Below are 20345 nucleotides of genomic sequence, written 5' to 3' on the forward strand. Positions count from 1 at the left end.
GCTAGGATTTTTAAAAAGGAAAATGAAAAAAAAAATCAGAAATTCCTTCATGAGGAACCATATTTACCCTTGCATGTGCTGGACCTTTGTATCCACAGCAGAGACCTCTACCATTCCAGCTAAGGAACAACTGTTAGACTCTGAGGATAACAGCCTAATACCCTCTGTGGACCAATCATTAGGGGGAATGCAGTGCACCTTTGCAAGTAGCTTACATAATTATTTATTAGACAGCAGGGGAATGTTGGTAATTCTGCAGTCTATTCTTGGCTTTGGGGGGGAGTATGGTCTAGTGGTTATAGACAACACAGCAAAGCACTTAGATTTGGCACATTGTGCCTGACGCGTGGCTGAATGGGTGAGGCTTGGCTCTGCCATGTTAGAGACCCATGTTCTATTCTCAGCTCCGCCACAAGTGACCTCGTGCAACCTCTCGCTTACCCCCTCATTAAATGGAGGGAAATTATATATGCCTGTCTTTGGAGGTAGGGCTGTTAGAATTTGCTCAATAATAAATTTATGGTCTCCTCCTAATGCCAACCCAATACACCCTCCCCTAAGCCAAACTGTGAGATAGCAGCAGTAGTGCATCGCAACCAACCCAGAGCTTTAGCTTTATGCCTAATCTGTATGAGGCTCAGTGGAGTCTGGGGAGCATATTTTGTGCATTAGGCAGGTGGTGAGCTCTGTAGAAGTCAAGGATGCTTAGTGTATTTGGCACATAGGGATCTCTATGGGGATAGAGCATGCTCAACACAGACAGAATGTTTAGAGATTTTAGCAAGAATCCTCCATAAAGCTCTTCACCCTTCTCTGAACCTCCGTTAGTTCTGCAATATCCATTCAGAGATGGGGTGTCAAGTGCTGCACATAGTATCCAGATGAAGCCACGCCACTGATTTATACAATGGCATTATATCATTTTCCATATTATTCTCCATCCCACCATGATCATTAATGCACTTGGGACCTGCTTTGGAAACTAGGATCAAAGCCTTAAAGTGGTAATGGAAGCAGAATGGGTGTCAGTAGAAGGACTGGAGCACAGATTTAACATGCTCCTAGTGACCAAAGCCATGGAGGAAGCGAGCAGCTACATTTTGCATGTCTTCCCTTTCGGCCTCAGTCATGGGGAATTGCAGTAATGTAGCCCAGAGGTGACATATGCATGGATGCTTCTTTAATTTGAATTCACAGTGGTAGCAATTGTTGTTACTGACAATCAGATGTGCTATTTGGAGTGTGAGAAGGACCTGTCAGAGTATTGTGGCTACTTTGACACTTCTCTATTACAGAACATTTTAGACTATACGGAGAAACTGAATCCACAGCAAATTCGGAAACTCTTCTACATTCTTGGCGAGTTGGCATTCAGCCAGAGGCAGGAAGACAGCTATATTCAGGTAAGTGGAGGGGGAGAGAGACAATGGGGACAGGAAGGAAGCAAGTCCCTGGTCTTTCTCCCTTTGCTGTGCTAGTTTGCAGAGCTTGTGTGTTGTGGAGACAGCAGCAGCAGGCCCAGGATGGTGCAGCCTGTACAGCCCTCTTGCATGTGGGGATTTCTGGTACACAGTACCTTTTTAATTTTAAAATTTCCTCCCTTTACCCCCCCCCCAAGTTTGATGGTTGTGAGCCCCTTTCCTGCTCCAGACTTTTCTCCTGTGGAGCTCATTCGTCTTCCACACAGAAGGAACTCCCTGCTGCTACCGCACACCTGATTAGTTCCACTGGAGAGACACTCCCTTCATGCACACATTCTGAGGGGTACAGTAGCAGAACTTGGCTTCTACACACCGTAGGCATTCTTCAGGAAGCATAGCTCAGCTACTGCACCCCCAGTAGGTCTGCTGCAGGAAGCTTCTCTCCAACAGGCCACTTAAGGTTTGCAAGACAGAAACAAAAGAGACTCCGCTCCTAAAGAGTTACCCTCCTCAAAGGAGTATTTTCTCTGCTGCATCGCTGCAGTGAAGTGTAAGACTTCAGAGCTTTGTTATCTGTAGTTTGATATCTAAAACTCTAGAGGACAAATGTGTGTTACCAAATCCATTTTATGTCTGAATTGACTTCCAGCTGCCTATACAGCATCCCAGGGAACAAGTCAATTACACTGTAACAACAGCATGTTCAAATACATAGGTCTGAATTTTCATACCCGTCAATGAGGCAGTGGTCAGGCAAAAGTAGCTGAAAAATCTTGAGTACATTTATTTCATTGTGAAAATTGGAAATTGTGAGACCTGACCTTAGAAACAGTATAGAGCCTGCAAATAAAAATATCCTTCTGAACACTTTCATTAAAAACAGAAAAAATCTGGACTAATAGCTCCTTCAACTAAATAACTAGAACAAAGGTCAAAACAAGCCTAATTTTGGAATATTGGTTGCATCTTTAACTGTGGATGTGTGGCCAGTGTCCCCATAGTAAAGGAGGTCACTGTCACATTCCAGAGTGCAACCCAGACAGTGAAGGACTGTGTCACTGCCTTCCCTGTATTCTGAGTGCTTTTAATGCTCTGCTGCTGTGATTCACCACCAGGACACTGATAATCTACAAAGAAGCATGCACTGAGTGTCTCTGTGTTAAGCAGTTCTGACTCCAGCAGCCTGTCTACAACACAACCACCCCACTGTATGCTTTGTCACCCAGTTACCTTATGCAGGGATGACCCCAACACACTCTGTCCCAAATTTCCCCCAAACCATCTTCTCTGAAGTATCCAGTCCTCTGCTGGAATGCTCAGAGAAATGATGTTTGTTTGCTCCTCTAAAGTGACAAAATGTGCTCAGCTTATCATTTTAACTGGAGTATACTCTATCACTTCAGTTCAGATACAGAACTGGGTCAGTTTAGATTAAAAGTAAAACAAGTTTATTAATAAAAGGAAATATGATTTTAAGTGAGTTCAGATATCAAGGATAGTGTTAGAAATGGTTACAAGCGAATAAAAGTGAAATACACTTTCTAATGGCTAAGACTTAACTCAACAAGCTGCAGTCTTTGTTCAAGATAGTTTGCTTACCAATCTACCTTCCAGCAAGATGGTTGAGCACCCGTCTGACCAGGATCTCCCACAAGATCCAAAGTGCTTGGTTTCTTTCTCTTCTTAAGCTACTTGGGGTTCTTTGCCCCTCTTTTATAGTCCAGTGAACCTTTGAAATGGATTCTTCTGAAGGGTTTCCCCCAAATAAAAGTTTATTCAAGCTGTGAGGTAGGCGACATGGAGTCTCCTGGTAAAGGACGTTCCATACTGGGTTTTTCACCCGCTGGTGTTTGCTAAAATGCAAATTGATCTGTTCCTACGCTCCCCTCTCCCTGCCATGATGCTGAGTGGCTATCTCCTCCCCTTATTGGCTTGCTGGTCCTGTTTACCTTCTTTGTAAATTGCATTCCCATTATTTCTTAATGTAACTTGGAAAATAACTTCAAAGTGGCAGAACCACATTGCTATGTCTAGTGTGGGGTAACTTCAGCCCTGCCTGGCAGGCACACTTTGATAACATAATTCTAAATATATATTTGTCATCCTTACATACACCACCCAATGATATTGATGATCAGTTCGATATTAGCTTTCTACTGATATCTTATTTGACACCTTTTAGATGCAATTTATGACATTAGAGAGTTGGGGTACACTCAACTGGACAGGCCAGCTGAAACTCACCGCCCTGTTGTATTGGGTTGCTGTTAGTCAGTCGCAACATGTATTTTCCCTTACAAGGATGTACTTCACACGGTCTGGCTGCCGTGTTGTGTGAAGGAAATTAACAGGGAAGTAAATGAGCTCTATTGCAAGCTTTGAGGACAGACATGTTGAAAAGTGAGATATTCACAGCAGTACCATTAACACACACAAATGCATACATGGTGACTACTTGTAATGCCTCATTCATTCTCTCTCTCTCTCTCTCTCTCTGCAGGACGATATGCATATGGTGATCAGGAAGTGGCTGTCTAGCACTGTTCCAAAGTATAAACAAATGGGGATTATTGGTGCTATTACCGTGGCAGGCAGCATGGCAGCAAAGAGGTGGGGAAGGAATAGAACCTGTCAACTGTCATTTAACCTGCTCTAGCCAGACTGCTATAACCAGAGCTAGTAAGAGGGGAGGAGAAATGGAAGAGTCACATCATTTGTGGTGGTCACTCTAAGGCTCACTGGAAGAAAAACACTGAAAAACATTTTTTGCACACTATTGTCCCGTGTATCCCTTGAAAAGGTGCTCTCCTGCTGCTGGTCCTGCCACTGCTTTCCTGATAATGCTGTTTCTGAGATGCCTGGATCAGCATTAGAAGGAGTTGTGACAGGAACAGATTTGGGATCGTGGTAGACAGTCAGTGCAACATGAGCTTCTGTGGCAAATACAATCCTTGGATGTAAAAACTGGATTCTTGAGTAGGAGTAGAGAAGTTATATGATCTCTGTATTTGTCACTGGTGTTACTGCTGCTGGAATGCTGTGTCCTGTTCTGGTGTCCACAGTTCAAGATGGATTTTGATAAATTGGAGAGGGTTCAGAGAACAGGATTGAAAAACATGCCTTATAATGAGAGACTCAAGGAACTCAGTCTATTTAGTTTATCAAATAGAAGGTTAATGGGTGACTTGATCGCAGTTTATAATATCTACGTGCGGAACTGAAGTTTGATAATAGAGTGCTCTTAAGTCTAATAGACAAACGTGTAAGAAGTGCCAGTGGCTGAAAGTTGAAGCTAGACAAATTCAGACTGGAAATAAGGTACAACTTTCTAATGGTGAACCATTTACCAAGGTTTGTGGTGGATTCTCAATCATTTGGAATTTTTAAATCAAAATTGGGTGTTTTTCTAAAAGTTTTGTTCTAGTTCAAATAAAAATTAATTCAGGCAGATCAGACTGATCACAATAGTGCCTTCAGGCTTTATAATCTATGAATTTCTTGTGCAGGGATGTGGGCACTATATGCTGAGTATGCAGGGCAGTGGGCACAGCCAGGGGGACTGTTAAGCGATCATACCTGGAACAAGAGGCTTCAGAATTAGTTTAAATGGCTTTTTATTTGAGTTCCATTTAACATCTAGCACACTTCCTATGTAACTTTTCAGAGCTGCTGAAAGCCCCAGGGCTCACTTAGAAGGTCACAGCATAAAGTGAAGGATCACACAATTCACTCACTTGGTTGTCTTCAAAAAGTGATCTCACTGTTATGTTACATGGAGAGAAAAGCCCAGTCTAGCTGTCTCTCCAGGCCCATGAGCCAGCACACTTCCCAACAGCAGCTCTCAAAGGTGCTCTTCTGCATAACACTGTCTCTAGAGCACCTAATGAAAAGGACACTGTAAAGTAGGCTTGATATTCTAGCAGGGCATGTTGGTGGGGAGTGTGCATTGGAGATCTGCAAAGCAGATTAATACACTGCTACTTTACAATGGTTCTATTGTCTTCCTGTAAAGTTTCTCTTTGCTATTGAAAATTCTTACCCCCTGTGAAGTATTGCATTGTGTGTGCAATGGCTATTAGGCAGGATGGACAGGGATGGTGTCCCCAGCCCCTGTTTGCCAGAAGCTGGGAATGGGCAACAGGGGATGGATCACTTGGTGATTACCTGTTCTATTCATTCCCTCTGGGGCACCTGGCATTGGGCAGTCGGAAAACAGGATATTGGGCTAGATGGACCTTTGGTCTGACCCAGTATGGCTGTTCTTATGTTCATATGTGCTCCAATGATTCACCTGAACTTTCCATAGACAGTAAAGCCCTAGCCATCCTTTAGGTTAATCAACAGTCTTATGTCTACAATTCTGACAGTGGAAACAAGAGCACTTTTTAATGATGCTCCAAGAATCTCCCTATTACTCTCTGCCATTTCCTGTCTGTGCTGACACTTAAAACTGGGCTGAAGAAGCGCTTGGGCCTAGGCAGTGGCATTTAGGCATGTGCCTTTGTGGTAGGCCCATCTTTCCCATGAGTAATTCTTCCAGGGCAGGGAGCCCTGTATCTTAGTATAAACAGGTTTGAGCATCTCGCTGTATAGTGTACTCTGCAGTGAAAAGAGCTTGTTGATTTCAGACGTAAAGAAGACGGGTGTTCATTGGAGAGAACGCAGCAAAGTGAAGAGCACTGCAGACAGGTGAGTGCCAGGACACTGCGTGTGCTGAAGGGAGACTGGAGTCCATGCTGTTGCCAGAGGATTGTGCCGGGAAGGGGGGTGAAAGGCAGAGGAATGTGTCTCTGTGGAGAGGTCAGGATCCCACTGGACGAATGGGCTATTTGTGTCAGTGCAGGGCCCAGGAATGGGATAAGGCAGGTTTGTGTGTCTGCAGAGAGGAGAATGAAAGGCCCTTTGGGGGAAGATAGGGTCTGTGCGTGGTCTGTAACCACTTTCCTCCGAGGAGTTCAACAGTGCCTGGCAGAATGGGGTCCTGGCCCATGACTGGGGCTGCTAGTCAGTGCCGTAACACAAATACGTAATACGAGCGGTCAGGTGGGTGGAGAAAGGCAGCAGCTTGTGGGGTTTGTATGTCAGTGAGAGGGGCAAGGCAGGGGTTTGTGGGGGTTGTGGCTCAGTGGGAGAGTTTGGGAGGTGGAGAAGGGGGAGCTGTGGATCCTGCCTGTGTCTGATCAAGCTGGTGGGTAGGGTATGTATTATCCCCCTGTCATTGGTCCTTCTTTGCAGCTCTCCATCTTGCTCGATCTGGTGAGCTACTGCTGTGAGCAAAGTCCTGAGGCCTTGGCTCTGTATTATGATGAACTTGCCAACTTGATTGAGAAACAGAAAGGGAATTTGGATTCACAAATTCTGGTATGTTGTAGAGTGGTTTGTATTCAGTCAATTATACTAACCCTTTGGTGACATGCAGGTTAACCAGGCATTATGGGACAGCATCTGTGTAAGAATCACATTCCTGTCTGAAAAAGTTATTCCTGTTGTTGCTACAGGTGACACCTAGGATTCCTGTAACTGACTGAGATTAGATGGAAAATCCAGTCTTTCAGCTTGTTTACTTTTTTGTCTGCATACCCAGAGTGGTCTGTTGTGGCTGTGTGAAAGGCATACACCAACAGTGGAGAGAGAAACCTTTTTAAAAATAGCAAGTGTGGTTGTAAATGTACCAGACATAGCAGGGGGGGATCAAGGACAGAGATGGAACCTGAAACTTTTTTTTTTTTTTTTTTTACTTGTCATCCCTTTAAACATGCAGGTCTCTCTAATATCCAAGGGTTTGAAGGAGATACCATGGGACTGTTTGGGCTGCTTGGTGGGGGAGCAAGTTGGGACTTCTGCCTGCAGAGAGTCTCGATTGACCCTGCCTTTCCCCTTACTTGGGAGCTTTTCCAAACCCTGCTTTCCCTTCTACTGTGCCTACTGGGGAAGGTAGCAGGTCAGATTGGGAGTTGGGAGGGTGGTTGGTGGGGAATATGAGACCATGGGGGAGCTATTGTGGGGGTGGTCTTGTGCTGTTGGGGCACAGGAGGCAGGACTGGTATTGTGAGGAGGGTTGAACTTGGCTGTGCTGTGATTCTTGGACGCAAGTACCAAGACCACAGCAACCATAGTTCATTAGCCAGTGCTGAAAATCCAGAGTATTTAGTGCCATTGGCTGAGGGTTGCAGAGATGACCTTGCGTTCTGCTTTGAAGCCTCTGTGGCTGTGTTATCATTAGGAAAAAGTGTGTTCTTACCTGGAGTCAGCTAATATTAGGTAAAATCCTAGCCCAGATGAGATGGTTTGGAGTTCTCACATGTTAGCAGGTAAAGGTAAAACTATGGGGAGCCTAGTCTGTAATTCAACCTGCCAGTTCATGTGAAGTCTACACACTGCCTTGTCTTCACTGGGATTTTATCTTGAGCAACCCACTCTCCCCCTTCATCCCCTTCCCCATTGAAGACAAGGCCTGTGTAGTTGGGAGATGGAAGAAGAACAAACCACTGTTGTGAGCAGTAGCAGCAGAGTGGCCGCCTGAGAGCTGGGGGCCCCAAGTAACCTAGAATTCTGCATCAAACACAGCTTGCCGTGGAGAGAGGAACGATCATCCTGCACAGAATCTGTCAATGGAGGTGTTCATCTGTCTTTGGGTGGCCACAGCCTGATAAACCCCACTGCTAGAGAGCCCAGGGCTTTTTATAGCATGTTGGGTTAGCCTCAGAAAGAAAAAGGTTGAGAATCCCTGCTCTAGAATAACCTGTGGGTGCTGGGTGCATGTTAGCCTGTGTAAAGGGGTGGGGAACAGGCAGCAGCAGACAGGAAAGCTGGATAGTGCGATAATCTTCTTAAAATATCTGGATGTGGCAGAGACCTTCCCCTCCACAGTAGCCGAGTCAAACTGAATCAAGGACATGGGAGAATAATCACAATAATATCTAGTGATTTCATAGCACTTTTCATTTCAAAGGCAGTGACTAGCATTTTAGGGCTAGGGAAGCTGAGCCACAGACTGGGTAGTGATTGGCCCAAGGTCACATGGTGTATCTGGGAATAGGACCCAGGTCTCTTCGGTCCCAATCCAATGCTCTGGCCACTGGGCCACATAAGTGTATGAAATGCAGGGGGAAGAGAATGCTCTTCCCTTTCCAGGGAGAAAGAGATACTGGAAACCAATTAAGATCCCCACCTCTACCGTAGGCATTTGTTCAGCTGTTTCCTATGTGTAATTTCTTGGAACTTTCCTACTCCCCCCAAACTGTTGGATTAGCTCTCTACCCCTCGTCCAATCCCATTCATTTCTCTCTCCCTCAGCCATCGCTGATGATTTAATGGTGTAAAGTGCATGGGATCCAGTTTGCATGACATGCAGCATTTGACATACTGTGGGTAAGGTCTTCAGACAAAAACCTTATCATGGATGCCACTTCTCCCAGTCCCATGGCTCCCCTGCTGCAACTAGAAGGCTTGGTTGCATGCAGAATGCATATTAAGAGAGTAGTAAGTAGAGAAGATATTCGCTGCAGCTGCTTAGCAAAATCCCAGTTTTGTCTCTCAGCTGTTCATTTCCTTTCCCTTGCCCAGGTTCCATGGCTCCTTGCAGCCTGCTCTGTTCTCTCCAGGACTCTTTAGTTTGGTTCTGCTCTCCTTTGTATCTGTTGCCACTCTTGTTTGGGGTCATCTTCAGATTTGATCACAGTTTAATTTGTACCGAAGGAACAACTGACAAAGAAGGAGGAACGCTGGCTACAGCTCTGAGCAGGGAGAGTGCCTGAGTAATGTTTCCTTCATCTTTGAGTAGTGTCTCTGTGGGCAGCCCACTTCAGGTGTGCCTGCGCCTTTGATCGGAGATTTTCGGTAGCGGTGCCCATTTAGCCCATGCATGCACTCCATAAATCCTCATGACCTGTGCTGAGGCTATATGGAGCTGTGTGGGTGAACTACACATCGTTCCTTTTCAGCTGCCCTCAGCCTGAGACAGAGGCTACAACGTGTGCCTGTTTTCTAATGCTTAGCATTTACCTAGAACAATTAGTTTATAGTTATTTACCTTCCAGTGTTTATAGTGTTGGAACAGTTATTCTCGTTCGTTTTTTCCCCTTTATCTCTCTCTGAAAAAATTATATCTTTTTATTTCTAGATATAGTTAGATAGTTGTTAAGAACTTCCCCTTCCTAGAGTTGTCATCTTCGTTATTTTGCCTGGGAATGCCAGGCATAGAGCAAATGGTTGCTTCTCTACATAAACCTTTTGGCATTGAGAGCAGTCAAAAATGTTTACCTTCATTTTCTGCTTCTAATCAGATCAAAGTTAGAAAAGATAATGACAGACAATGTAGCATGCATATATTATATCAGCCATTAAGGAGGTATACGTTCCCCATCACTCTGTGCTGGAACAATAAAACTCTGGAATTGGTGCATAGCCATTCATGTAGTCAGCCACATAGTCATCTCAGCTTCATATGTCTCAGGTATTCAGAACACCATGGCAGATGACCTCAGCAGACATTTCTTTCTAAATTATGAATAGGAATTGAATTCCAGAGTTCTCCACATGATTTTCTTAGCTTGGGGGTTCCTCAAGGTCGATATGTTTGCCATGGCAGCCAATGCAAAATGCATCCATTGTTGTTCTGGATATGCTCGATCCCATATCTGTATGAGACACATTTCTCATTTCCTGGACGAAAGGACTTCTCCACATGTATCCACCGACACTGTTACTATTGAAGGTTCTCAACAAGATTAAACAAGATCAGGCCAGAGTCATACTGATTGCACCAATGTGGCCAAGACAAGTCTGGTATCCCTATCTAATCAGACACACCTCTTGTCCTTCATGGAATCTTTCAATCAGTCCTCACCTACTAACTGAGTGCTGGTCGAACACTTCACCCCAGCTTGCAGAATCTGAGACGCCAAGCATGGTACCTCAGTGGTTCGCAGGAATAGGGATATCCTGTTCCTCAGACGAACAACAAATTGTATTAAATAGTAGAAAACCATCTATAAGAAATACTTCCCTCCAGAAATGGAAATGATAATATCTTCAGTGTAACAGTCATTGGATTTTGCCAACTCGCTCTCCTCTTCCCTGGGTATTGGATTGCCCACTGAAATTGAAGACATTGGGTCTTCTGTTAATTGCATCAGAGTACACTTAGCAGCAATAACATACAATAACAAAACCATAGGGTTTTTTTCGCTGTTCGCTCATGCAACTACATCAAGATTCCTAACAGGTTTGTCTAATGCAGGGGTCTCAAACTTAATTTACCTTAGGGCCAGTGCCAGTCCTCAAATCCTCCCAGTGGACCAATAATGTCACTGTAGATGGTGTTCAGAAAAGAAAACGTTTATATTGTATATTTTAATTTGAATTTCTTAGAAATAATAAAGCTGTCATACAACTTTGTACAATTCTTCGCCTGCCAGAGAGTTTTTAGTGTTTGCCAGACACCTGGCAACGTTTCAGTTCTGTCAGTTTGTTGATGTTTGGCCTCCGTGACTGAGCAATTGAAACCTTCAGGATTGCAGCAAGGTGTGCATCAGATAGTTGTGTTTGGTATTTTGACTTGTTTATATTTACTGTGGAAAAAAGTGATGCTGACTCTGGCCAGTAACTAATGATGCTGCCTCCATGGCTGACTCTGCCCAGCAACTAATAATGATATCTCTGTCCCTCTCTCCCAGCCAATGGGAGCTACGGGGGGTAGTGTCTACAGCGGACATTGTCTGCAGCATGTCTGCCTGCGTCTCTCCTCGTGTCTCTCCTCCGCAGGCCGCAATGGGGAGGTTCTCGGGCCACAGATGGCCCGCGGGCCAGGAGTTTGAGACCCCTGGTCTAATATCTTCCCACAATCAGAGTCTCCACTCCTAGCTGGGACCTGCACCTAGTCCTTAATTGCCTCATGAAGCATCTATTTGAACCACTAGCTACGTGTTTTTGTTTGTTAGATTTATCTGTGAAAACAGCCTTTCTGGTAGCAATCACTTCTGCCCAAAGGATAGGAGAATTGGGGGCTTTAATGGTGGACCCCTTCCATTTATGGCATTCGCCAGAGAAAAAGTGTCGCTATGGGCCCATCCAAGATTCATACCTAAACCGTTCTCAGAATTTCACATTAATCAAATTATACATCCCCTGGTTTTCTTTCCAAGACTGCATCAGATTAGTCAAGAACCTATATTCTATACTCTAGATGTCAGGAGGGCATTAGCCTTTTGCCTAGACAGGACCAAACCATTTAGAAAATCTCCTGGGCTACTTGTACCAATTGCAGAGAGAAACAAAGGTTTGTCTGTTTTGAAACAGAGGTTCTCAAGGTGGATCTCTAGTTGTACTGAGACTTATTGTGACAGAACTCATGTCCAATCCTCGTCAAGAGTTGATAGCACATTCTAGGTCTATAGCCTTATCTAAGGATGTACCAGTTGCAGACATCTGTGGAACGGCACCTTGGTCTTCTCTTCATACCTCTTCTAATCATTATGCCATGGTGCAAAATCACATGCTGCTGTAGGCAATGCAGTTCTCTCTTCTGTATTGGACTCTGCTCCGAACCTTAGGGAACTACTTGTTGGGAGTCACCTGAAGTGGAGCACCCACAGGGACACTACTCAAAGAAGAAGGAGAGGTTACTCACCTTGTGTCCTTGTAGGGTCTTCACTAGTCACCCTCCTTCCCCTCTGCTTTGGAGACTCCCTTGAGGGTGAGGAAGGAACTGAGGGAGGTTCGCCCACACAGCTCCATATAGCCTTTGTGCAGAGCACAAGGATGTGTGGGGTGCATGTCTGGGCGGAATGGGCACCGTTACCAAAAATCTCTGATCCAAGCCATAGGATTCAGGTGCAGCTGAAGTGGAACACCCATGGGGACACACATCTTGAAGAACTCCAGTTACTGCTCAAGGTGGGTAACCGCTTGTCAAGGCAGAATCCCCACTCTGGCCCCTAGAGTGCAGGAAGTGGGGGCCTGCAAGGATTTTAAAAATTAATACTTGCCACTCCAGGCTTGTATTAAACTCCCAAGGTTACAGCTTCTCTCTGACCTTGGCTTGGTAAATGCTGCCACCACCCAAATGCAAAAAAACCCGTTTGAACCCAGAAAGGAGCACTTGGGAATTCCTCCCTGTGGGGTACCCTTAAGCCCCTTCTCCCCCCCTCTGGGGAAGAGCTGAGAAAAGAGCAACAGCTAATTTCCTTTGTTTTATCAGCTAATCAGACAACATGCACAAACCTCTTAGGACACCAAAAATCCAATCCTGTTCTTAAAAAGGGTAAATTTTATTAAAAACAAAAAGGGAAAAAAATGCATCTGGAACTTGGGCTTTTTGCTAGATCTTAAAAGAAACAATTACAAAAATTAAGCACCCAAAATAGCTTTTTTGGGGGTTCAGCTTAAAGGTTACAAGCAAACAAAAGCATCTGGGGTTAATACAGAGGAGATCCACAAGCCAAGATCAGAAATAAACCTGATAGCGTCTAATTAAACATTCCCTATCCAAATTATTTCTTCTAGGTATGGAAAATACTTTTTCATACCTGGTTTAAACCTTAAGGAGTATTTCTGCTTATAGCATTGCTGCTCTGTGTCCCTGCAGCCCAGAGAACAACAGACAAATGGAAAGTTTTTTTTCCCCAATTTTAAAAAGTTCTACTTTCCCATTGGCTCTTTTGGTCAGGTTTCCACTTCCTTTTCTTTACCTGGGGGACTTTTAACCCTTTACAGGTAAAGCAAGCAGAAAACAGCCCCCAAGAGAGATTTTAAAGCTAACTGGCTGGCTGGGTGTCCATCAAAGGGAGCTACCCCACCACTTTATCACACGCTTCCCAAATCAAAGACAGTGCTGGCCAGCCTGGGTCAGGCTGGGATTTCTTCCTGAAGGTTTAGGAAACAGAGTTAATAAGATACATGCACCTCTAATTTTACTAATAATTACATGAAGAACTAAACATTCTAAGGACTACAATGACTTAGAATACAGGGATGTTTTTACCCTGCTGATTCTGGGAAACCTTCCTGGGAGAGTGCATCAGCCACTTGTTAGAGGCTCCTGAAATGTGTTGTATTTCAAAACTAAAATCTTGAAGAGCTAAACTCTACTGAAGAAGTTTTTTGTTAGTCTCTTTTACTGTGTGAAGCCACTTCAGTGCAGCATGGTCAGTCTGCAGATGGAACTGCTGTCTCCAAATGTATGGGCATAGCTTCTTCAGAGCATGCACCATGGCGTATCATTCTTTTTCTGAGACTGACCAGTAGCTTTCCCTCTCAGAAAGTTTTTTGCTGAGGAACACGACAGGATGGAATTGTTGATCTGGTCCTTCCTCCATTAAAACTGCTCCCACACCATGCTAGACCGCATCGGTAGTTACAATGAACGGTTGGTTGAAGTCTGGGGCCCTCAGTACAGGATCAGGCATAAGGGCCGCTTTAAGCTGGTTAAAGGCTTTCTGACACATCTCCGTCCACTGAACTACATTTGGTTGTTTTGTTTTTTCCTGGTCAGGTCTGTCAGTGGGGGTGGCAATTTGGCTGTAGTTTGGTACAAATCGTCGGTAATACCGGTCAAGCCCAAGAAGGATTGGACCTGCTTCTTTGATTTAGGGACAGGCCAATTTTGGATAACATTTACCTTAACCTGTAGGGGTTTGATAGTACCTTGACCCACCTGGTTTCCAAGGTACGTTACCTTGTTTAGGCCTATTTTACACTTTTTGGCCTTAACAGTTAATCCTGCCTCCCTTATGCTCTGGAAGTCAGCTTGGAGGTGTTCCAGGTGTTCTGCCCATGAATCTGAGAATATAGCTACATCGTTGAGGTAGGCGACTGCAAATTCCCATAATCCAACCATAAAGTTATCTACCAATCTCTGGAAGGTGGCGAGTGCATTTTGCAGTCCGAAAGGGAGCACATTAAATTCATACAGCTTTACATGGGTGATGAAGGCTGACCTTTCCTTGGCTGGGTCATCTAGCGGCACTTTCCAGTACCTCTTAGTTAAGTCTAAGGTGGAGATGAACTGGGCATGTCCCAGTTTCTCCAATAGCTCATCTGGCATTGGATAGTTTTGTGAGCGAGTTACAGCATTTAGTTTATGGTAGTCAACACAAAAGTGGATTTCCCCATCTGGTTTGGGAACCAGAACCACCGGAGAGGCCCATGCACTTTCAGAGAAGCGAATTACACCCATTTGTAACATGTCCTTGATTTCCCTTTCATTGTGGTTTTGGCTTGAGGCGCCATCCAGTAGGGTTGGTCTCTAATTGGGCAAGCATCACCTGTGTTAATGGAGTGGTATGCCCGTTCTGTCCATTCTGGGGTGGCTGTAAATATTGGCGTGAAGCTGGTGCACAGCTCCTGGATTTGCTGTCGTTGCTTATGCCCAAGGGTTATGGGAAGGCTCACCTCTTCCACGCCACCGTTATTTTTTCTGTCATAGTAGACTCCTTCAGGCCACTCAGCATCGTCTCTCTCCTGGGCTGTAAACTGGAGAACCTTGATTTCTCGGGAATAAAAGGGCTTTAGAGAATTAACATGGTATACTTTAGGTTTTAGGGTAGGGTCCGGGAATGCTATGAGGTAATTAACAGCTCCCAGGCACTCTCAGACCATAAATGGCCCCTCCCATGACACTTCCATCTTATTGGCCTGGAGCACTTTCAGGACCATGACTTGGTCACCTAATCCGAAGGAACGCTCTCTGGCATGTTTATCATAGCAGGCCTTTTGCTTTTGTTGAGCAACCTGTAGGTTTTCTCAAGCAAGGGCTAGAGAGTCTTTGAGGGTGTTTTTCAGGTTGGTTACAAAGTCCAAAATGTTAGTTCCTGGAGAAGATGTAACCCCCTCCCATTGCTGCTTCACCAACTGTAATGGCCCCTTAACATCGTGGCCATAAACGAGTTCAAAGGGTGAAAATCCCAAATTGGGATGTGGTACAGCCCTGTAGGCAAAGAGCAACTGCTGCAACACTAGGTCCCAATCATTGGAGTGCTCATTCACAAATTTACGTATCATGGCCCCCAAAGTCCCATTAAATTTCTCCACCAGGCTATTTGTTTGATGGTGGTAAAGAGTTGCAACCAAGTGGTTCATCCCATGAGCTTCCCAAAAACATTTCATGGTCCCTGCTAGGAAGTTAGTTCCCGAATCTGAAAGGATGTCGGAGGGCCAACCTCCCCTGGCAAAAATGTCTGCCAATGCCTGGCTCACACTTTTAGCCCTGGTATTGCTTAGAGCTACTGTTTGTGGCCATCGGGTGGCAAAATCCATGAAAGTCGGTATGTACAGCTTTCCTCTGGGTGTCTTCTTCGGGAAAGGACCCGGAATATCCACAGCTACATGCTGAAATAGAACCTCAATGATGGGGAGTGGCTGGAGAAGGGGCCTTGACCTGGTCTTGGGGCTTTCCCACCCTCTGGCACCCCTCACAAGACTGGACATAGGTAGAAACGTCCTTGTCCATTCCCTCCCAGTGGAATGACTTCCCCATTCTTTGGTCCTATTCACCCCAGCATGGCCACTAGGGTGATGGTGGGCTAAGATCAAGAGCTTTTCCCTATACTTAGTTGGAACTATCAACTGTTTCTGAGGATGCCAGTCCTCCTTGTGCCCACCAGAAAGGGTCTCCTTGTATAAGAGTCCTCCTCCTATAATAAACCGGGACCTATTAGAAGAGCTGAGAGGCGGGTCGCTCCATGCCGCTGTCCAAGCTCCCTTGAGTCTCTCATCTGCTTCCTGCTCTGCCTGGAACTGCTCCCTTGATGCTGGAGATGTTAGTTCCTTGCTAGGTTGTGATCTTGGGCTTGGTCCCATTGGAAGCGATGCAGGTGATGGGGTTGTTTCCGTTGACTGTGAACCGCTCTCCGCTGGTTCACTAGGTGGTATTTCAGGCTCTGATTGAGCCTCTTGCGCTGGTTTAGCTGCTGTTGTAGGTGCAGGCTCAGTGCCGCCCTTTGGTTCTGACTCCCCAGACTTTGGTGGGGTTGCAAGCACGGGCTCTGGTGCTGACTGCTCCCCCAGTTCCAATTCTTGGGCAGGTTCTGGCTGGGTCCCAAGAACTGGATTTACAACTGCTGCCATAGACTCTGGTTTGGGGTTTGGTTCCACCACCCTGGCTGGGTCACTGTAGGAGGCTCAGGAATGGACTTAGGCTTGCTTAGCCTGGCTGTGGGTGACCATCCCCACCCTTTTTGTTAGCCTCACATGGTTGGCTAAGTCTTCTCCCAGCAGCATGGGAATGGGATAATCGTCATAGACTGCAAAAGTCCATATTCCTGACCAGCCCTTGTACTGGACAGGCAACCTGGCTGTAGGCAAGTTAAAAGAGTTGGCTGTAAGGGGTTATGCCGTCGCTTGGGCCTCTGGGTTGATGAATTTGGGGTCCACCAGGGATTGGTGGATAGCTGACACTTGTGCTCCAGTGTCTCTCCACGCAGTAATCTTCCTCCTGCTCACACTCAGTTTCCCTTCACTCTGGGGGTATTTGCGAAACATCTGGGCTTGAAGGCTCTTGGTGGGACTCTGGGGTGATGAGTTGTAGTTGGCTGGTGCTCTTGGAGCAGTTGGCCTTCACGTGCCCCAGTTCATTACATTTGAAGCATCGCCCAGCAGACTGGGGGCTGGGGCGAGGTGGGTGGTTGGAGAGTGGGATGGTTGGGTGAGAGGGCATCTGGGGTCTCGCTGGCTGTGTGGAGGGCGCCTCCTGGCTAGATGGGGCTTTGGGCTGACCCCGATGGTGAGGTGTCGTCTTGGGTTGCCCCTTCTTGTATCCGATCCAACTGCAACTAGCTTTCTTCTTCTCCGCCACCTCCACTCATTTGGTTCCGATCTCCCGCACCTCAATTACAGTTTTGGGCTTCCCATCTAGGATGTACCTTTCTATTTCCTCAGGAACACCCTCTAAGAACTGCTCCATTTGCATTAGGAGAGACAGATCTTCCCAAGATTTAACATTTGCTCCTGATATCCAGGCATCCCAATTTTTTTACAATGTGGTAGGCATGTTGGGAAAATGCCACGTTTGGTTTCCACTTTAGGGCTTCAAACCGCCAATGGGCATGCTCGGGTGTTAGCCCCATTCTAATTTTGGCCTTTTGTTTAAAAAGTTCATATTCGTTCAAGTGTTCTTTAGGCATTTCAGCTGCCACCTCTGCTAACTGGCCACTGAGTTACGGCCTCAGCTCCACCATATACTGGTCTAAGGGGTGTTGTACCCAAGGGAGGCCCTTTTGAAACTTTCTAAGAAGGCTTCTGTATTATCGCCTATCTTGTATGTGGGGAATTTCTTGAAATGGGGAGCGGTACCTGGAGAAGGACTGTTAAGGTTACCTGTTAGACCCAGCTTAGCCCTTTCCAGCTCTAAGTGCTTGAGCTTTAACTCCGCCTCCAAGCACATTGCCTGCATTTCCACTTCCAAGCGCTTTGCCTCTCTCCTCTCCTGCGCTTCCAACTCCAAGCGCTTCGCCTCTCTTTTGTCCTCCGCTTCCAAGCGCATCATCTGTAGGAAGAAATCCTTGTCTTCTGCAGTCAGAACTTGGTCTGGGTTAAGGGCATCCCTCCAGCTTGGCACCTGGATCTTGGATTGGGGAGGGCTGACCCTTCCCCCCTGGGAAGTCCCCTTTCCCCCATCCGCTCCCTGCATTTCTGTCATGAAGCTGGATGTCTGGGCTTGATCTGGGTCTGTATTCTCCATGGTGTGCCGCTTTGAGAAGACTGTTTTTTCTAGGATTTCAGTGCCTGACCTCAACCTCATGCACAGGCTGTCCTACTTTAGCCTAACTATTTCGTTGCCACAAAGTTAGAAAAGAAAAAAAAAATAAACTGCTTGTTGGACTGCCTGGCTTGGCAGGCAGAACCCTCTGCCTGCCTGTTCCCCCCCCAGGCCGCAAAGAAAAGTAAAGAGAGAAAAAAAGAAAACTCCCTGGCTTTCAAGCAGCCAAAAGGAAAAATGTGTCCTTTTAAAATCCTGAGGTCTGTGCTTCTGGTTCAAAGTGATCCCACTGCTCTGCCATCATGTCAAGGCTGAATCCCCCCTCTGGCCCCTCGAGTGCAGGAAGTGGGGCCCTGCAAGGATTTTAAAAATTAATACTTGCAACTCCAGGCTTGTATTAAACTGCCAAGGTTACAGCTTCTCTCTGACCTTGGCCTGGTAAACGCCACCCAAATGCAAAAAACCCCCTTTGAACCCAGGAAGGAGCACTTGGGAATTCCTCCCTGTGGGGTACCCTCAAGCCCTTTCACACACACACCCCTCTGGGGAAGAGCTGAGAAAGAAAACAAAGGAGACTAGCTGTGGTGATCAGCTAATCAAACAACATGCACAAACCTCTTATGACACCAAAAATCCAATCCTGTTCTTAAAAAGGGTAAATTTTATTAAAAACAAAAAGGGGGAAAAATACATCTGGAACTTGGGCTTTTTGCTAGATCTTAAAAGAAACAATTACAAAAATTAAGTACGCAAAATAGCTTTTTTTGAGGGTTCAGCTTAAAGGTTACAAGCAAACAAAAGCATCTGGGGTTAACACAGAGGAGATCCACAAGCCAAAATAAGAAATAAACCTAACTAAACATTCCTTATCTAAATTATTTCTTCTAGGTATGGAAAATATTTTTTCATACCTGGTTCAAACCTTACACAGCATTTCTGCTTATAGCATTGCTGCTGTTTGTCCCTGCAGCCCAGAGAACAACAGACAAAGGGAAAGATTTTTCTCCCCCAATTTTAAAAAGTTCTACCTTCCCATTGGCTCTTTTGGTCAGGTTCCCACTTTCTTTTCTTTACCTGGGCGACTTTTAACCCTTTACAGGTAAAGCAAGCAGAGAACAGCTACCAAGAGGGATTTTACAGTTAGCTGGCTGGCTGGGTATCCATGAAAGGGAGCTACCCCACCACTATTTATCACACCGCTCCTTTCTGTACTCCCTGTGCAGCTCCTTTCACTAGCCCCCATGCTAAGCTGTGGTTCTCTTTCTTCCAGGAACGGATTGGGAAGAGTGTGGTGGAGGACTTTTCCAATGACTTTGTTGTAGATCTCACTCCTGCAGTTGATGGGTATGCTAGAGAAGTGCTAAGTGTTAATGCTAATAGTATTTATTGTCAATAGCTGAATTTGCTAACATGATGATGAGCGCGACTGACAACTGGTTTCTCTGCAGTGTTCACCTGTTCCCAGTGAAGTCCTTGTATAACCTGGATGAAGATGAGAGTCAGGGAACAATTGTTATCAACCTATTGCCACTGCTGTCACAGAACTGGCTTGGCAAGAGTGTTGATGAAAATACAACTAGGAACCAGGGTAAAAAGTAAGTGATGCCTTCCTTTTAAAATCATTTCACTGTCCAATAAATTGCAGTGATGTTCTTTCCTCTTAGGGCCATGCACCATAAATTCTGGTCACAGCTCTGCCTCCCTAAATGCCTATCAAATAAATATACAGAAAAGTTAGGTAGGAGCCTGTATTCTTGTCCATTTCTTGTCGTTGAAGATGTCTGGGACTGTGTGGTGTGGGAGAGGCAGGATGATACAGTGGTTTGAGTGCTAGCCTGGGACTCAGGAGACCTGGGTGCTATTCCCTGCTCTGCCACAGACTCCCTGTGCTACCTTTGGCAAGCTGCTTAGTCTCCCTTTGCCTCAGTTCCCCATTTGTACAATGGGGAAAATGGCACTTCCCTGCCTCCTGGAGATGTTGTAATAATAAATATAACAAAGATTGTGTACTGTAGAATTGGGGTTGATATTAAGTACCATAGATAGATTTAGTTTAGAGAGGAGCTGGAGGAAGTGTGATAGAGGTATATAATTGAGTGCTCCTTTTTTATTCCTTCTCCTAACACAACAAGACATCCACTGAAACAGAAAGACAGCAAAGTTAATCCTGATAAAAGGAATTAATTTTTACCAACCTATATTCAGCATGGGAACTTACTGCCCCAAGA

The 20345-nt window shown here is 45.5% G+C and overlaps 1 protein-coding gene across 3 annotated transcripts in view; it reads left to right on the plus strand.

The window, feature by feature from the left end:
• FANCD2 (FA complementation group D2) overlaps positions 1–20345 on the plus strand; it is a 216818-nt gene that overhangs the window by 69396 nt on the left and 127077 nt on the right. For all 3 annotated transcript variants that reach the window (XR_004646377.1, XM_034775009.1, XM_034775010.1), the window contains exons 18-23: positions 1296–1403; positions 3922–4031; positions 6050–6110; positions 6657–6782; positions 19388–19461; positions 19566–19712. Coding sequence is in view for 2 of the 3 variants with exons in the window: in XM_034775009.1 (XP_034630900.1) it covers positions 1296–1403; positions 3922–4031; positions 6050–6110; positions 6657–6782; positions 19388–19461; positions 19566–19712 (626 nt within the window). In the remaining variant the exon portion in view is untranslated. The remainder of the gene's footprint in view (positions 1–1295; positions 1404–3921; positions 4032–6049; positions 6111–6656; positions 6783–19387; positions 19462–19565; positions 19713–20345) is intronic.

The sequence above is a fragment of the Trachemys scripta genome, chromosome 7 (genome assembly GCF_013100865.1).
Source record: "Trachemys scripta elegans isolate TJP31775 chromosome 7, CAS_Tse_1.0, whole genome shotgun sequence".
NCBI classification, from domain to species: Eukaryota; Metazoa; Chordata; order Testudines; family Emydidae; genus Trachemys; species Trachemys scripta.